At 31.5% G+C, this 15,477-nt stretch overlaps 1 protein-coding gene across 4 annotated transcripts; it reads left to right on the top strand.

Annotated features, from left to right (window-relative positions):
• The first annotated feature begins 698 nt into the window (after positions 1–698).
• Positions 699–13,205, top strand: mier1a (mesoderm induction early response 1a, transcriptional regulator). Of its 4 annotated transcripts, none has more exon segments than NM_199559.1 (13): positions 699–781; positions 1,201–1,228; positions 2,042–2,193; positions 2,310–2,429; positions 4,554–4,689; positions 5,562–5,617; positions 5,718–5,790; positions 6,548–6,699; positions 6,795–6,876; positions 7,740–7,834; positions 9,696–9,823; positions 9,957–10,087; positions 11,987–12,951. In NM_199559.1, coding segments are annotated over 13 exon segments (1,410 nt in total). In that variant the 5' UTR covers positions 699–772; the 3' UTR covers positions 12,235–12,951.
• The last annotated feature ends 2,272 nt before the right edge of the window (positions 13,206–15,477 follow it).

Here is a 15,477-nt window from a genome sequence, read left to right as displayed (position 1 = left end):
CAGTACTGACTCATCTAATGTATATACACAAATATAATATTGTAAAGCAACATATATTGGAAATATGAATTTAAATGATATATTTGTAAGGGGTAGTACTCATGCTGAGCACTGTAGGTAATGAAAAAGTATACAATGTAACTATGAAACAAAACCATATATTTGTACTAGGTGTGTACTTATTTTTTAAATACATGTAAAATAAATTTGTAAAATAAATGCTATATTATGAACCCCATGTGGATTCACATAAACTGCTACATCAACCAAAATAAATATATATATATATTTAAATATTTTTCTGGTTTCTGTTCTAGTGTGTTTTGCTATTATAACAACTATTAGCATTAATAAAATAATCATTTGAAGAGAGCAGCATAGCCCCGTGAGATCTCATTTTTAAGGGGTGTCCCTTATAAGAAATTCACACAATTTATAAGTATTATTCATTAGTTATAAAAAACAATTATGAGGGAAACAAAGGGTCCAGTACCTAACCTCCATTTTAAAAGGTAAAACTCTGTAAACTTCTGAAAAATATCCAAGTATTATTTGCTATTTAACTTATTGGTAATATTTATACAACAAAATTAATTAATACTGCTAAATATATATTCTGGAAAATAGTTTTTTTTTCAGATATTAGCTGTGTTCATGTGATGGTGGAACTTTTATTTTGTAGTGTTTGCAACTCTACTGCAGCTGTTCTCCTCTTCAGAGTTGAGAATTAAACAATTGTTATTGCTGGCTTCACGCAGAACCTACATCAACTATGGCGGAGGTAAGAAACATTACAAATTGCAGCAAATAACGCGTCTGAGAGAATCGCGTAATGTTTAAATCAACGTATCTTAATTTTTCATTTTAGTCTATTGAACCATTACGTATTTCTTAACATTCGAGCTCTGAATAATTAGCAAACAGTTTAAGGCGCCCAATTTGAATGTGTTAGCAGCTAGCAGCTAACTTGTTGCCTGAGCGCCAAACTCACATCCAGGTTAACTTATTCTTCTATTTTTACTATTTAACACAAACATTGTGTAGTCAGTTGTAAGTAAAGATACCCGGTTATTTTTCAGAGTCTTTATATTAACAAGAGGTTTTATGTACGTTAATACGTCTTTTCTCTCATTGTTTTTGTTTTTAAAATGTGTTGTTTTATCGTAGCGCTTCAAATGTTGTTTATTCATTTTTTTTCAGCCCTCCTTAAGTGCTTCAGGCTCAGAAGGTAACGTAGATTTATGATCATGTTGGCTGTGCTTCAAAGCTTTTCTTGTGTGTGTGTGTTTGTGTGTGTGTGTGTGTGTGTGTGTGTGTATGTATACATATACATACACACACACACACACACACACAAATATGCATACTTAAACATGCATAAAGATATGTACTGTATTTACACAACTGGTCAGTAGTAAGGGGTCAGTTTTTATTTCATTTATTTTTTATTGTTATTTATTATTCTGTAGATCAAGGCGGGATTTATTAAATGTAAAAAAACAATTTTATATTTATTAAAATTTTAAATTATTACTTTCTTATTGTATGTAGTTTCAAATGAAATTATTACTCCTTTTATTGTTGCTTTCATTGCTATTACATTAATAATAATAATTAATAATAGAGTGATTTCTTAAGGATCACGTGCCTCTGAAGACTGTAGACTATATATAAACACACATGGATACATGAGTATAAATATAATAAAACATTTTTGAACATGTTAAGTTTTCTCTGTTTGAGTTTTTATTATGTAAACAATGCCAGTGTTTATCTTTAGAGCGGTTAAGAAATCCATATTTGTTGGAATAACTCTGATATTCAGTCACAACAAATAAAAACATTTCATTTGATCCTTTGTCATTTTCAATTAGAAAGAAATATTAATAACTAATTATAACTAATAAATAATTAATATAGAATAAAACCATCATTATAAATAAATAATTACATTACTTATTAGTTTTATTATTATTATTACTGTTCTTTTTTAAAAGTGAATAGATAAAACTAATAATAATATATCTTTTTTATTAAATAGGAGCACATGCAGTGGTCCAGGATGAGGACAAAGACTTTGATCCTTCTGCAGACATGCTTGTGCATGATTTTGATGATGAGCAGACTCTGGAGGAGCAGGAAAAGCTGGAGGGAGAGACCAACTTCACCAATGAAATTGATGACCTCACTCGAGTATGGGGCATCTGTTGTTTTATTTTTTATCATTCACTACATGTGCTCATGATTAAGCCCTTTTAATAATCGACATGGGTCTAATTTCATTATGTGACTGCACTTCGTTTTGGTAGGAGGGTGAGATGCCCATCGAGGAGCTTCTGAAACTGTACGGCTACAGCAGTGGTGCCTCTCCAGAGGAAGAGGAGGAAGATGTGGAGGAGGAAGATTCCACAGAGAACGCTTGCAGCAAAGTAAACCCATTTATGAAAATATTTTATATGAAAATGATATTAAGTAATTTAATATATTGTGATATTAAATATGCACAATATTGATATTGGCACAACAATTATTTGTTTATTTTTTTTAGTAGTGCATAATAGTACGTTAATATTGAGTCTTAATTGTTTTATTAAATTAATTTGTAATTAATTGAATGTATTTTTAAAAAAATAATATCAGTGCTTCCTACATAGACTTTATTTGGGTGTGCTGCCTTGTTTTTTTTTACTATTATTATCATCCTTGTACATCTTTTTTTTTGTATCCACCCAATATAAACAAATATCCGCGAGCGATTAAGTAGTGAAAAATCTTCTCGTCTGTACCTGTGTCGTATCACTTGTTCTGTTTGTGCGAGACAGTCTCACATGCTCTGCAGACTATGCTTGAAACAACAGTATCTCTAGCAGAAAAGATCTGTTTTTGAAACAAATGATGACAGCAGAAGTCAATAATTAAATTTTATTATTTATTCAATGTTTTCTGCTCCAAAATACTTTAAATGTTTCTCACAATAAAATATATTCTGTTCAAACGGGAAAAAATATATATTTTTTTACCCAGGCATTTAAAAAGTATATATTTTAGAGCAGTAATCACAATACCAAGAAAATGTGATATTTTTATTCAAGATTATCATACCTTCAGAATCTAATGCTGGCCCATGCCTACTGCAGACTCACAGAGACCTGCAACTTTTCTAAATCTACTAAAATGTCCGGGATTTGGTTTTGCTTTCTAAGCTGTCGTTAATTTTATGCGCACAGTCACAAGAGAGATATTAAATAATAAATTATTTAATCTTAACGATTCAGAAGAACTTTGAACTTTCAGAAGAACTAAATACTCGGAGAGGACTACATTACATCTAAATTGGCTGCAGAATATATGTACACCTTTAAAATGGGTAATCAACTCATTTGCCTCATTTAAATAATCTACATGTTTTATTCTTGTAATTATTATAATTTATTTGTGATATTGTCTGTTTTTTCTGTCATTTATTTCTCATTTGCTATCAATTTTATTAATTTGATGTCAGTATATTACATATCTCATACATCTAAAATGCTTTAATGGTGTTTGTAAGAAAAAAATGCATAAAAGAGAAATAATGAGTGTTTTTCATTTATTTTATTTATTCTTTTTTATTTTAACCTATTGAATAGAAAAGAGTTCAAAACTGATAATAATAAAATAGTGTTAAAAATCACAGTTTTGTTTGTTGCATATAGTTAACCATTTATGTGCTGTGGGTAAAAGGTGTGTTTCAATCAGACCACCACTGCAAGTATTTCAAACCCGTGGGAAGCACTCAATATTAACAAAGAAACTATAGTAAATTTGGCCTTTTCTCACTTTTGATTTTAATCCATTAACTAACATTTACTAATGAGACTTAAGGTGTGTGCTGATGTGTTATAATCCTTTTACAGTATAGTTAGTTTGAAACATTTATTTACTTTAAATATTTACAGTTGTAGTCAAAATTATTAAACCCCCTTTGAATTTTATTTTTTTATATTTTCCAAATGATGTTTAACAGAGCAAAGAAATTTTCACAGCATGTCTCATAATAATTTTTTCTTCTGGAGAAAGTCTTATTTGTTTTATTTTAGCTAGAATAAAAGCAGTTTTAAATAATAAAAAAAGCATTTTAAGGTCAATAAAATTAGCCAATATAAGTTCTTTTTTTTCTGATAGTCTACAGAACAAACCATCGTTATACAATGACTTGCCTTATTACCCTAACCTTTGAAAAAATCTCAGTTAAACAGAAATTGTAGAAAAAAACAGGGTGGCTAATAAATCAGGGGCAGGCTAATAATTTTGACTTCAACTGTATATATAATAAAGCCATTCGCTATATTTTTTTTCTATTAAAATAATCTTTTTTGCAGTTTGGGTCAATATCATGATAATGTTGTGTCAACGGCTTCAACAATTCGCAACAAAATCGCAACAAGAAAGTTTGATATTATATTATCTTTTTTTCTAAAAGCCTAACCTTACTATTATAAGCCTAACACACAAATCTATATGTTTAGTTGTGCATAAAGATTAAATCAAAATTTTTTTTCATTGGGTGTCAGGTGGAGGAAAAGCCAGAGCTTTCTGACCAGGAGGAGGATGAAGATGTGCAGTCATCTGGTGAGGAGCCTCCGTCAGGCAGTGTGTCTCACAGCACTGCTCTGCTCATCTGTTCTCGGCCATCCACTTACTTTGATGGTAAGAATATTGTAACTTACTACATTAGTCATCAGTTTTTAGAAGCTTCACAAGACACAGCCAAGTTAGTACACGATTACCTTTAGTACTCAACATATAAAGTGCTGTATTGCATATAGGAAAAGAATTAGTGTACATTTAAATATGTTGTTTTTATTTATAATAATCATTATTATTATTATTATTAAGAAAATTATAATGTATTTCTTATATATTTGACACCGTTTTAAAGAAACAACCCACTAAAATGTCATTTGGTGTAACTAAAGTTATATAAAAAACACATTTTCAGACATTTACAACAAAAATAATTTGTTGGAATATTACAATAATAGTTTTTTTTTAACCTTTTGGTCAGTAAAGCATTTTTAATAATTTAATATGTACAACATTTTAGTCTGAGTGCTATTTTATATATTATCTTGTGTGAACTTAGAATGAGGTAGGTAAGCTGTTTATTTGTTGTTATATTTTTATATATATGGTACATAAAAGGTAATAGTGTACATTAGATAAAATTACACAAAAATAGTACTGTAAAAAAGTAAAAAACGCTATTTATGCTTTATTTGTGCTTTATGCTTGATGACACCCTCGCACTAAAAATCCACCAGCCAGAATATTGAAGATATAAATAATGTTACTTAAAAAAAAACCTTTATCAAACAACCCTGAGGAACTGCATCACAGTTTTCGCAAAACATTAAACTTCTTAACATAATTTATTACAGATGTTTTTTTTGTGACAGACTCATGAGGAGATGTTTATATGTTTTTTGTATCAGAAAATTCTTAGTAAAACCAGCAGATGATGATGTTGGTTCAGAATCTAACTTGATCTGGCTTTACTTGATTCTCTTTGTGTTTTACAGGTTATGAGGAAGAATCTGAAGATGAAGAGTATATTCCATCTGAAGACTGGAAGAAGGTAGAATTTTTTTTCCCTAAATGTGTTTTTTCTTATGTATACAATCTTTGTTTAAATGAAGTTTGGACACTTGTATTTTTTGGGTGTTTCCCTTTTATAGGAGATCATGGTTGGTTCAATGTACCAAGCGGAGACTCCTGTTGGCTTGTGTAAATACAAAGACAATGAAAAAGGTAAAAAATCTAAATAATATGCTAATTTAAATACACTATGTGCATACATTTGAAAAATTCTGTTAAAAGCACCAGAGATTTCCAAAATGCACATAGAAAATCACCATTGCTTGCAACAACAGTACAATAAGCATGCTTTTAATGCTCTCTGTACAGTTCACAAAAACATGCATACACTTTGACCACTATAATTTAATGCACAAATAAAGGCACAACATTTTAACATTTGTACTTGTCATCCAAAATGAGTTTGATTGGATAGTAAGCTATTACCTGTACAAAGTGAATGAATAATGCTTGTATCAGAGATTATTATGAACATTTGCCATGCAGAATCTAAGAAAGCATAAACAAGGATTTGCGATCCATGAACAAGTCTCTTGATGTATGCAACCTCACAGTTTGAAGTGTATGTAATAAGAAATCAATGCACGCTGTTGTGGGTTGTTAAAGTAATGGGGATTCTCACAGGATAAAGATACTCACTTAGATAAATAGTTATGAGAGGGATCGTAAAATAAATTCTATTAAAAATTTAAGTTAATTTCCTCCTCAAATTGTTGTTTTTTAAGCCAAAAACAAAAGACACACGCATGCACAAATAGCGAAGAAAAAAAAGTCCCAACATTCTTTTAGTAATTAGAAACAAGAATTTTTGTTAAACCTGAAAAATGTTGTCTTCTGTCAATCATGACATTGTGATATACATTTAATGTGTATGTTTTGTTATTCATCTGTTTGTCTTCCACAAATCAAGTGTATGAGAATGATGATCAGCTTTTATGGAATCCGGAGTTACTTCCAGAGGAAAAGGTTGTGGAGTTTTTAACAGAAGCCTCTAAACGCAGCGGAGATGAAGCTGGTGTCGACGCCATTCCTGAAGGATCTCACATCAAAGACAATGAACAGGCAGGTCTCCATCCCATGGGATATTTACCTTAATCATACTGATTCCCTTTTTAACATCAGATTATATCCTAATCATTTTTTGGCTTGAATCACAGGCTCTCTATGAATTGTTTAAATGCAACTTTAATGCAGATGAAGCTTTAAAAAGGCTGAAATTTGATGTAAAGCCTGCTAAAGGTGAGTCTATGATTTCTTTTGTACAGTTTTCTTTTAATATGTGATGAATCAATACTTTTAAATCCACAAGATTTTTCCATTAAATGTCATGTGCTTTAAGAAAAATATAAGTGTTTTAATAGAAATTTCAAAGTGTTAGAAGAAAGTTTACACATTTGCACTGGAAAACAAAACAAACACTTATAAAGAACATGCATTGTGATCAGATGATACAATAAAAATGTATTTATGTTTTATTTATTTTAGAACTAAAGTGATTAATAAACAATGAAACATTAAGAGTTCATATTTGAAACATTTATTTATTACTATTTATATCTTACATTTTCATTACTTGGTCTTAAATTATGTATATTTAGGGTTAAATCTGCTCAACCACAGTGACTTTGGTTTACTAAATCAATTGTGGGCTTTTAATTAATAAATTTATCATCAATAACTTTAGTTCTAATTTTCAAAATGTATATTTATAGATTTTTTTGTAATGTTTTTGAATTATCTTGGGAACTTTCTGTAGCAAATATTTATTTGTGATTATGTAATTTAATATGAGAACATTTAACAAATATATTGTATGAAAAACGTAAAACTAATAAAAATAAAAATGTTTTACGTTAATATTTGTCATTAATAAATAGTCTGGCTTCTGCGTGAAGTTTCTGCACAAACAGCACAATTTTTTCATCTAAACTCTTGACTTCTATCAAGTAATGCTTTTCTGAATGTTATTTTGGGGAATTTGAAAAGCTTTCTCCGCTCAAGCACACCAGCAGCATCCAAGCCTGTGATAAAGCAGCTCTCAGCACGTCAGTCAACGCTGTCTGAATGTGACACTTTAACTGAAATCTCACTCTCTCCCTTAGAGGAAATGTCAGTTTGGACGGAAGAGGAGTGTCGAGGTTTTGAGCAGGGACTCAAAGATTATGGAAAAGATTTCAGCTCAATACAAGCAAATAAGGTTTGTGTTGAGTCCCATTCCTCATTTCAAAACCTGCTAGGATGGCATGGACTTCTGCTCTAAAGTTTTAAAGGAATAGTTCATCGAAAAATGAAAATTACCAAATCATTTATTCACCCTCAAGCCATCCTCTGTGTATATGATGTTTTTTTTTTTTTTTTTTTGGTTGGATAAACGCAGTTGGAATAGTTTTCTATTTTATCCTGGCTCTATAATGGGTTTGTATTGTGGCTTTTAGTTAAAAGCTTCATTGTATACGTCAGATGCACATAACATGCATTCGACCACAGACGGATGTTAGATATAATCCTGATATGAGATTTAATGCATGCTTATGACAGCTGTCATTTTGTGTCATAGTTTGAGATGTCTGACAACTTAACAAACAAATATATTACTAACTGACAACTTGACATTACTAAGAAAACAAAACCTGTCATACACTCACTGGCTACTTTATTAGGTAGACCTGTCCAACTGCTCGTTAATGCAAATTTCTAATCAGCCAATCACATGGCAGCAACTCAATGCATTTAGGCATGTAGACATGGTCAAGACAATCTGCTGCAGTTCAAACCGAGCATCAGAATGGGGAAGAAAGCTGATTTAAGTGAATTTGAATGTGGCTAGTTGTTGGTGCCAGACAGGCTGGTCTGAGTATTTTCACGCACATCCATCTTTAGGGTTTACAGAGAATGGTCTGAAAAAGAAAATGTCCAGTGAGCACCAGTTCTGTGAGCACAAATACCTTGTTGATGTCAGAGGATAATGGTCAGGCTGGTTTAAGCTGATAGAAAGGCAACAGTAACTCAAATAACCACTCATTATAACTGGGCTATGCAGAACGCACAACGCGTCAAACCTTGAGGTGGCAGCAGAAGACCACACAAGAACTGAATCCAATAGAGCACCCAACAAATCTGCAGCAACTGTATGATGCTGCAATCATGTCAATATGGCCCAAAATCTCTGTGGAATATTTCTAGTATCTTGTTGAATTTATGCCATGAAGAATTAACGCGATTCAGAAAGCAAAAGAGGTTCCAACCCACTACTAGTAAGGTGTACCTAATAAAATGGCCGGTGAGTGTAAATCTGTCATAAACATAATTGCCACAAGGCCATTAAAATTGTCTCATGAATATTTTTCTGATCACTTTTTATTTTTTAAGTGGAACAAAATTTGTCATTAAAATTTCTCTTTAAAAGTGTCAATACTTTGTCTAATTATTTTATTTATGGCATCATTATATTTATTACGGCACATTTGATATGCATTTGACATTTTAATGACATTCAATTTGTACTATTGTAGTTGAGGTTAAGAAAAATATTAATACTTTTGTAAAGTAAATTTATAATTGAATTACACCGTTATAATGGCCTCATGACAATCATCTTTGACGTATTTATAACAAGTTTTGACAAACTTGGTGTCATGACAGCTTTTCAAGATGTTATGAAAAAGACACAACAAATAATGAAACTAAAATCATAACCTGCCAAACACTTCTCAAACAATGTCACCTTTGCGTTTAAAATGACATAACTTAATGGCAGTTGTCAAAAAAAGCATGCACAAAATCCTTAACAAACCAATCAGATATTTTGGAAGCTTCGAAATAAAAGTCGCTATCTAACGGTGTTATTCAGCATGGAGGAGTCAGAATATTATTAAAACTACTAAAGTAATAAACACCAACGATGGCTTGAAGGTGAGTAAATTATGAGGTTACTATTCCTTTAACTCTTATTTAATTATCTAGACTAATTAGTTGGTAAACTTGACTTTTTCTTGGCTTGGTTATTTGGTTTTATCGTTCAAGTAGGTAATTATTGTTACCTAATCAAACTTTTCCAGGTGAGAACTAGATCTGTAGAGGAATGTGTGGCCTTTTATTACATGTGGAAGAAATCTGAGCGTTATGATTTCTTTGCACAGCAGATCAAGCTTGGGAAAAGAAAATACAGCCTTCGTCCTGGAGTTTTGTAAGTCAGTCTTCTGTACCGTGTGGCACATTTAAAGGTCACAAGTCCGAGTCCTCTAATTAAACTGTGTGTGTACATAGACTCAGATGCTGTGTAAGGTCACATCCTGCATGCTGTTTGTTTGACATTACAGGGATTATATGGAGTGTTTTTTGGATGAGAAGGAAAGCTCTGAGTCTGGTGGATCTTCTTTATCACTTCCTACCACATCAAACAACAGCAAAAACCCACTGGAGCCAGAAAGTGACTCTAACGCTCAGAATGGTCAGACTTGCACACACACAATTGTTTTAATACATATGCAAATGTCAAAGAAAACACATCCTGTTTTGGAGTTTGTGTTAAGTTACATTTAAAAACATGCTTGTATAGAAAGCACATGTAGTAATAAAAGTTAAGTTTCTACTTTACTAAATGTTTAAAATAGCTATTTACAATGGTCTCTTGTTATTTGTGGGAGTTACGTTCTAAAAATAACCCGCGATACGTGAAATCCACGAAGTAGTCAAATTTATTTTTTACATTTATTATAGATGTTTTAAGGGTGTAAAACCCCTCACTACACACTTTATACACCATTCTCAAACAGGCATTATTATTTTCACACTTTTCTCTTGTTTAAACACTTGCAAACTTTAAACTTTCGTAGAAAAGTACGGCCAGTATTATAGAATGAAACCAAAGATCAAAACCTATTGTCGGGAGCAAACATTCATCGATGTCATCAAAAGGCTCATAAAGCTTTTTTATCTTTAGTGCGAATTATGTTGGCATCCAGTGTAATTATTAGTAAAACTAAAGCAGACTCCATCCTTAAGGGGGTCGCACAGCGGATGAGCTGCGCACATCACAGTTTAGAAGTAACACTCACTGGATGCGCACATTCACATGTTGTTTAAAATGAAATTATTCAGATGGCACTCTGTGGCACGACAGAAATATGAACAGTATCCCAAGTCTTAGCTGGGCACCGCAGACAGCCGCTGACTTGCGGCGCGGGTGTGTGAACTCTGATATAAATTATGGTTACAATTATAAAATGCATGGCGCCGTGTGGTGCGGTGCATCCGGTGTGCAACTCCACCCTCTTTGGGATGGTTTTGGTGTAGACACTTTTGTCTTCATTCATTTTTCTCATAATTTTATCTTATGTTTCTGTGTTGAAATTGGCTACGGGGTACACTTTGTTTTATAAAATTTCTCACCCTGGTTTTTCTTTTGATACCATTTAAAAATTCTTACAAATTTATTTATAAAATTGTTCCCATTGAAAGCCTTAAAAAAATCTTGTCACACTTTTATCATTCCATTTTGTTAGCAAAACTATAATTTAGTCTTAATTTAAATTATTATAGTTTTAGTTAAAAGTTTAAGGATTGTAACTTTCTAATATATAATTTATATTTGGCACATTTGTTTCAGGTTTTGTTTTTTAACTAATTATTTTCTGTTTAGAGATATTGATTTTGCAAAACCCTGTAACTTTTGATTATTTATTTATTTTAATTTAATAAGAGTTTAATGATTTTTTTTTTTTTAATCAATGTCAATGAAGTGACTATTTAAGTCTTTGCCTGATAAAGGGTTATAGACTGCATGCCAGATTAAAATGTTGAAATAGTTGTGTATTGTTTTGGATATGACAAATTAAGTTAAATAAATATAATGTTAGTAATTAAAATTATTAAACCATATTTTATTCTTGTGGTCCCTCACTATAATGCTGCTCACCTTTCGTGGCCTCAGTTTCACTATTTATTTATTTATTTATTTTGTGCAAAATGTCTCCTGTACAGTACAGGATGCGTTCGGCTTGCCAAATTTACATAAATCTTTGATCTTTAGCACTGTGACTCTGTAGTGCTATACTGTGTTTGCAAGTTTTCTCCCCAACAAATTCACAATGTCGACGAAACTTTCTGCACACTCAAAGGCACCTGTGGTCGCACCCATTGTTACTGGTCAATAAATCATCAATTTAGTATTTGTTTTTGACTGTGTATCCTTGTGATAATGTCATCAAGCCATTGTTGTTCTAAACAGGATTGTAAATTTAAAGCTGTATTACACTTTTATCATTTCGATGCTTAAAAACCTTCAATATTATTAGTGAACTTTGTTATTGACCCCATTCATCATTTAAGTGTCTTTTTGACTTCATAGGTGTAGAGAACCATTCCTCCGAGCCTCTTCTCTGTGTCAAAGATGAGACTTCTCATACAAACGGCTCCACCGCACGTCCAGAAATATCCCTAACACACACACCACCCGACTGTAACCTCAAGATGAGCAGCCCAAACACACGAATAGTGGAGATCACAGTCATGCAGGAGGAACAACCTCTGAAGAAGCTTAGGATTGAGACAGACCCAAACACTGAAGTCCCCCTCAACAAAGCTGAAATCGTCTGACTCGCCAGCAAATCCCAGAACTCCTGACCTCAGATAGCCTGCCCTGTTTTCAGCATGACGGTAGCTGAGGTGTGTTTGTGTGTGTATGAGTGAATTTCAGGGATGCAAATGAAGCACATTTCTTTCCTCCTGCATTACTGCCACTGAGCTCAGTTCACATCTCAACACTCATGATGGACTGTCATATCAGACCGTCGTCTCTGTAGCACTATTTATTGGAATAGAATAAGGTGATCATTGCTTTTGTATTTACTCTCGGTTGTTTTGAAAGAAACAGCTGACTGTATTTTTGTGAACTTAGTCATTTATTGTGCATAACATTACCATGGCTGTGAGTGCACACTGTGGAAAAGCCCTCTTGGTTTTATATGAAGTATAATACTGTAAATAATCGAATTGTAATTATTAATATTCTCAAAAAGTACATATTTTGTATTTGGGAAATCATGCTGAATGATCCAGAGGGTTGTAAAAAGGTTTTCTCTGATACTGTAACATTCCATCCCCTTTTCCTTTCCTTTTTGACCAAAGTGAATGGCTGATATTGGTCTTTTAACGCAGCGTTTTCGAAAGCTATTTCCTCTTTATATGAAAAATTGTCTTATTTTTGTATTTGATAGCTATTTATTTTTTTTAATCAGATATCGGTGATGCATGAAGCCAGTATAGAATATATTTGTATAGGCTGAAGCGAGTACGAATTAAAAGGCAGAGCAGGAACGGTTGTGCTTTTTATTCATTTTCTCACTGTGACATGTCGATCCGTCTTTAAGAGAGCGTTTTTAAGTTTTCTAGGACCTGTTATTTTTGTCAGAATTGGTAGAGGTAAATACGATCTGCAGTTTTCAGAAATCGGTTGTCATCCACATCTGCATAGCTCAGGAAAATAAGTACTGAAATATTAAAGGATGTTAAATAGCTGTCACTTTCAATTAGAGAATCATTCATTAAACTCAGAATATTTACCCAAACGCGTGTCTTTTGTGTTTACTGGAGCGACTCGGATTTTGTCACCTCATTACCACTTTTAGTCTGAGTGGATTTTGAGTTTTTAGAGTTCTTTTATTGTAATGTATTCGTATCCTATACAGCAGGTGTCAGTGTTGAGCTCAACTCTACACACCCTGCGTTTTATTCTTCAAGTTACTGAAATATTGCATTGTAGGTATTAATTTTCCTTTGTTTATGTATAACCTAATCTGGCCAACACCCAACCAATAACCAACAATCTATTGCAATAAAACGTTTTATTTAAGAATAATTTTTAACTGTCAATGTTATTAATTTTTATAGCACTATTTAACACATCCAGAGGTTGACCAATGAGCTGGACACTACAAACCAATCTTTGATTTGGCATTTTATCAGTGAAAATTGTCTGTTTTAGCTATATATATATATATATATATATATATATATATATATATATATATATATATATATATATATATATATATAATTATAACAAAAACAGACAATTTTCACTGATAAAATGCCAACTCATCATCATCAGTCATGTTTCTTACCTGTTAAACGCCTTGCAGCAGCAGCAGCATCATAACTCTATTTACCATAATGGTTTACTTATTTTTCTTTAAAACATTAACATTTGTTTAAAAGTTCTCCATGTATTTACTGCTGAGGAAGCTGACCTGGTCAGACCTAGTTTATTATAGTTTTTAAAACCTTTAAATCATTTTTGAATTATTTATTTATTTTTTAAGAAAGGTTGACATTTTTTTTATGTACGTATACAACTAGAGTTTGCTTGTTTTTCACACAATATTTAAATTATTTTGCTCAGAATTAACAAAAAATATATTTTAATGATTGAATTTTTATTACTGTATTATTAAATGTATTAAATTATATTAAAAGTTTCATAGGGCAAATAAAATGCTAAAAACTGGGCCATTCAAAGAACTCCTATAGTGTTTAGCCCTGTACTGGGACATTTTTTTTTGCAGCCTATTTCTTTATTTGCATGTGTTGTGAATGTGCGGAAAATGTTTTCATAAATAGATCGTGGTTTTCAATAAAGGGTTTTTCTTAAAATCCGCATGAAATCTAAATGTTTTCATTTATCTGTGCATGTCGTTAGTGTAAATTTAATTTGCTCAGTCTTTATTCAAATACCATAACCTTCTCTTTCTCTTGAAATGACTTTTCTTAACTTCTACCTTTAGAATGACATTCTTTTTTTATGCACAAGACACTCTTAACTTCCATTTCATGACAAGTTTGAGCTTCCGACCAAACCATACTTTTAAATTGTAAATATTTCATGTAGTTTGTTACTAAATGTAAAGACAAGAAACCTTTTTTTCCCATTTAGCATTTTTGCATACCATATGCATATTTAAATACTCAATATTAATTTAGAATAGTTTAAATTAAGCACTGAAATAAAAAAGAAATAAATAAAAGTTCACCAGACATGGTAATGGCCTTGTTTCAATCCCCAAATAGTGACAAAACTAAATGTTTGACCAAATAATTTAATTTGCTCACCTCATGCAGTTAACACAACTAGAAGGTTGCATGACAAATAAAAGTTCAAAAATCACTTTCAGTAAGTATATTTTTCAAAATATACGTTTATTTAGAGTAGATAATCTTTATCCTAATTATAAAAAAAAAAATAATTTTCAAAGTTGCAGTGAACTTTTACTCCGTCTATATCACTAAGAGAGCCATATGTGAAAATGTAGAGCTCAGTATCAGTATAAGCAGAGCAGAAAAGAGAATAAACATACATGCAGATGAGTGTATCATCAGACAGCTGTTAAAATATTCCATTTATATTCCAAATATACATAATACTAAATGTAGAGTTTACTGTTTGGCTGTTTTGGTTTAAGCATTGTGGCTTTGCTCTATAGACATGTCTGTTTTTGGCTCTCAGGGAAACACTTGCTGTTGGGGATTCATTTTGGAGATCATTACTTCTTTTAGTACATTATTGATATCAGAATTAACAGTCACTATAGTAACATTTAAACAATTCAGTTGTTGATATATTATCAAATGTTATATATATATATATATATATATATATATATATATATATATATATATATATATATATATATATATATATATATATATATTAGTTTAACTAGTTTGCAACTAGTAAGAAATCAATATTTGATATTAAAAGTTAAATTGTGGTTATGGTTAGGGCTCCACAATATTGGAAAAAAACAATATATATTCACTACGATGTATATTGCGATATAAATG

Source organism: Danio rerio, chromosome 6, assembly GCF_049306965.1.
Source record: "Danio rerio strain Tuebingen ecotype United States chromosome 6, GRCz12tu, whole genome shotgun sequence".
Classification (NCBI taxonomy): Eukaryota; Metazoa; Chordata; class Actinopteri; order Cypriniformes; family Danionidae; genus Danio; species Danio rerio.
Note: the sequence above shows the minus strand (reverse complement) of the source record. Positions and strands in the feature narration are given on the sequence as shown.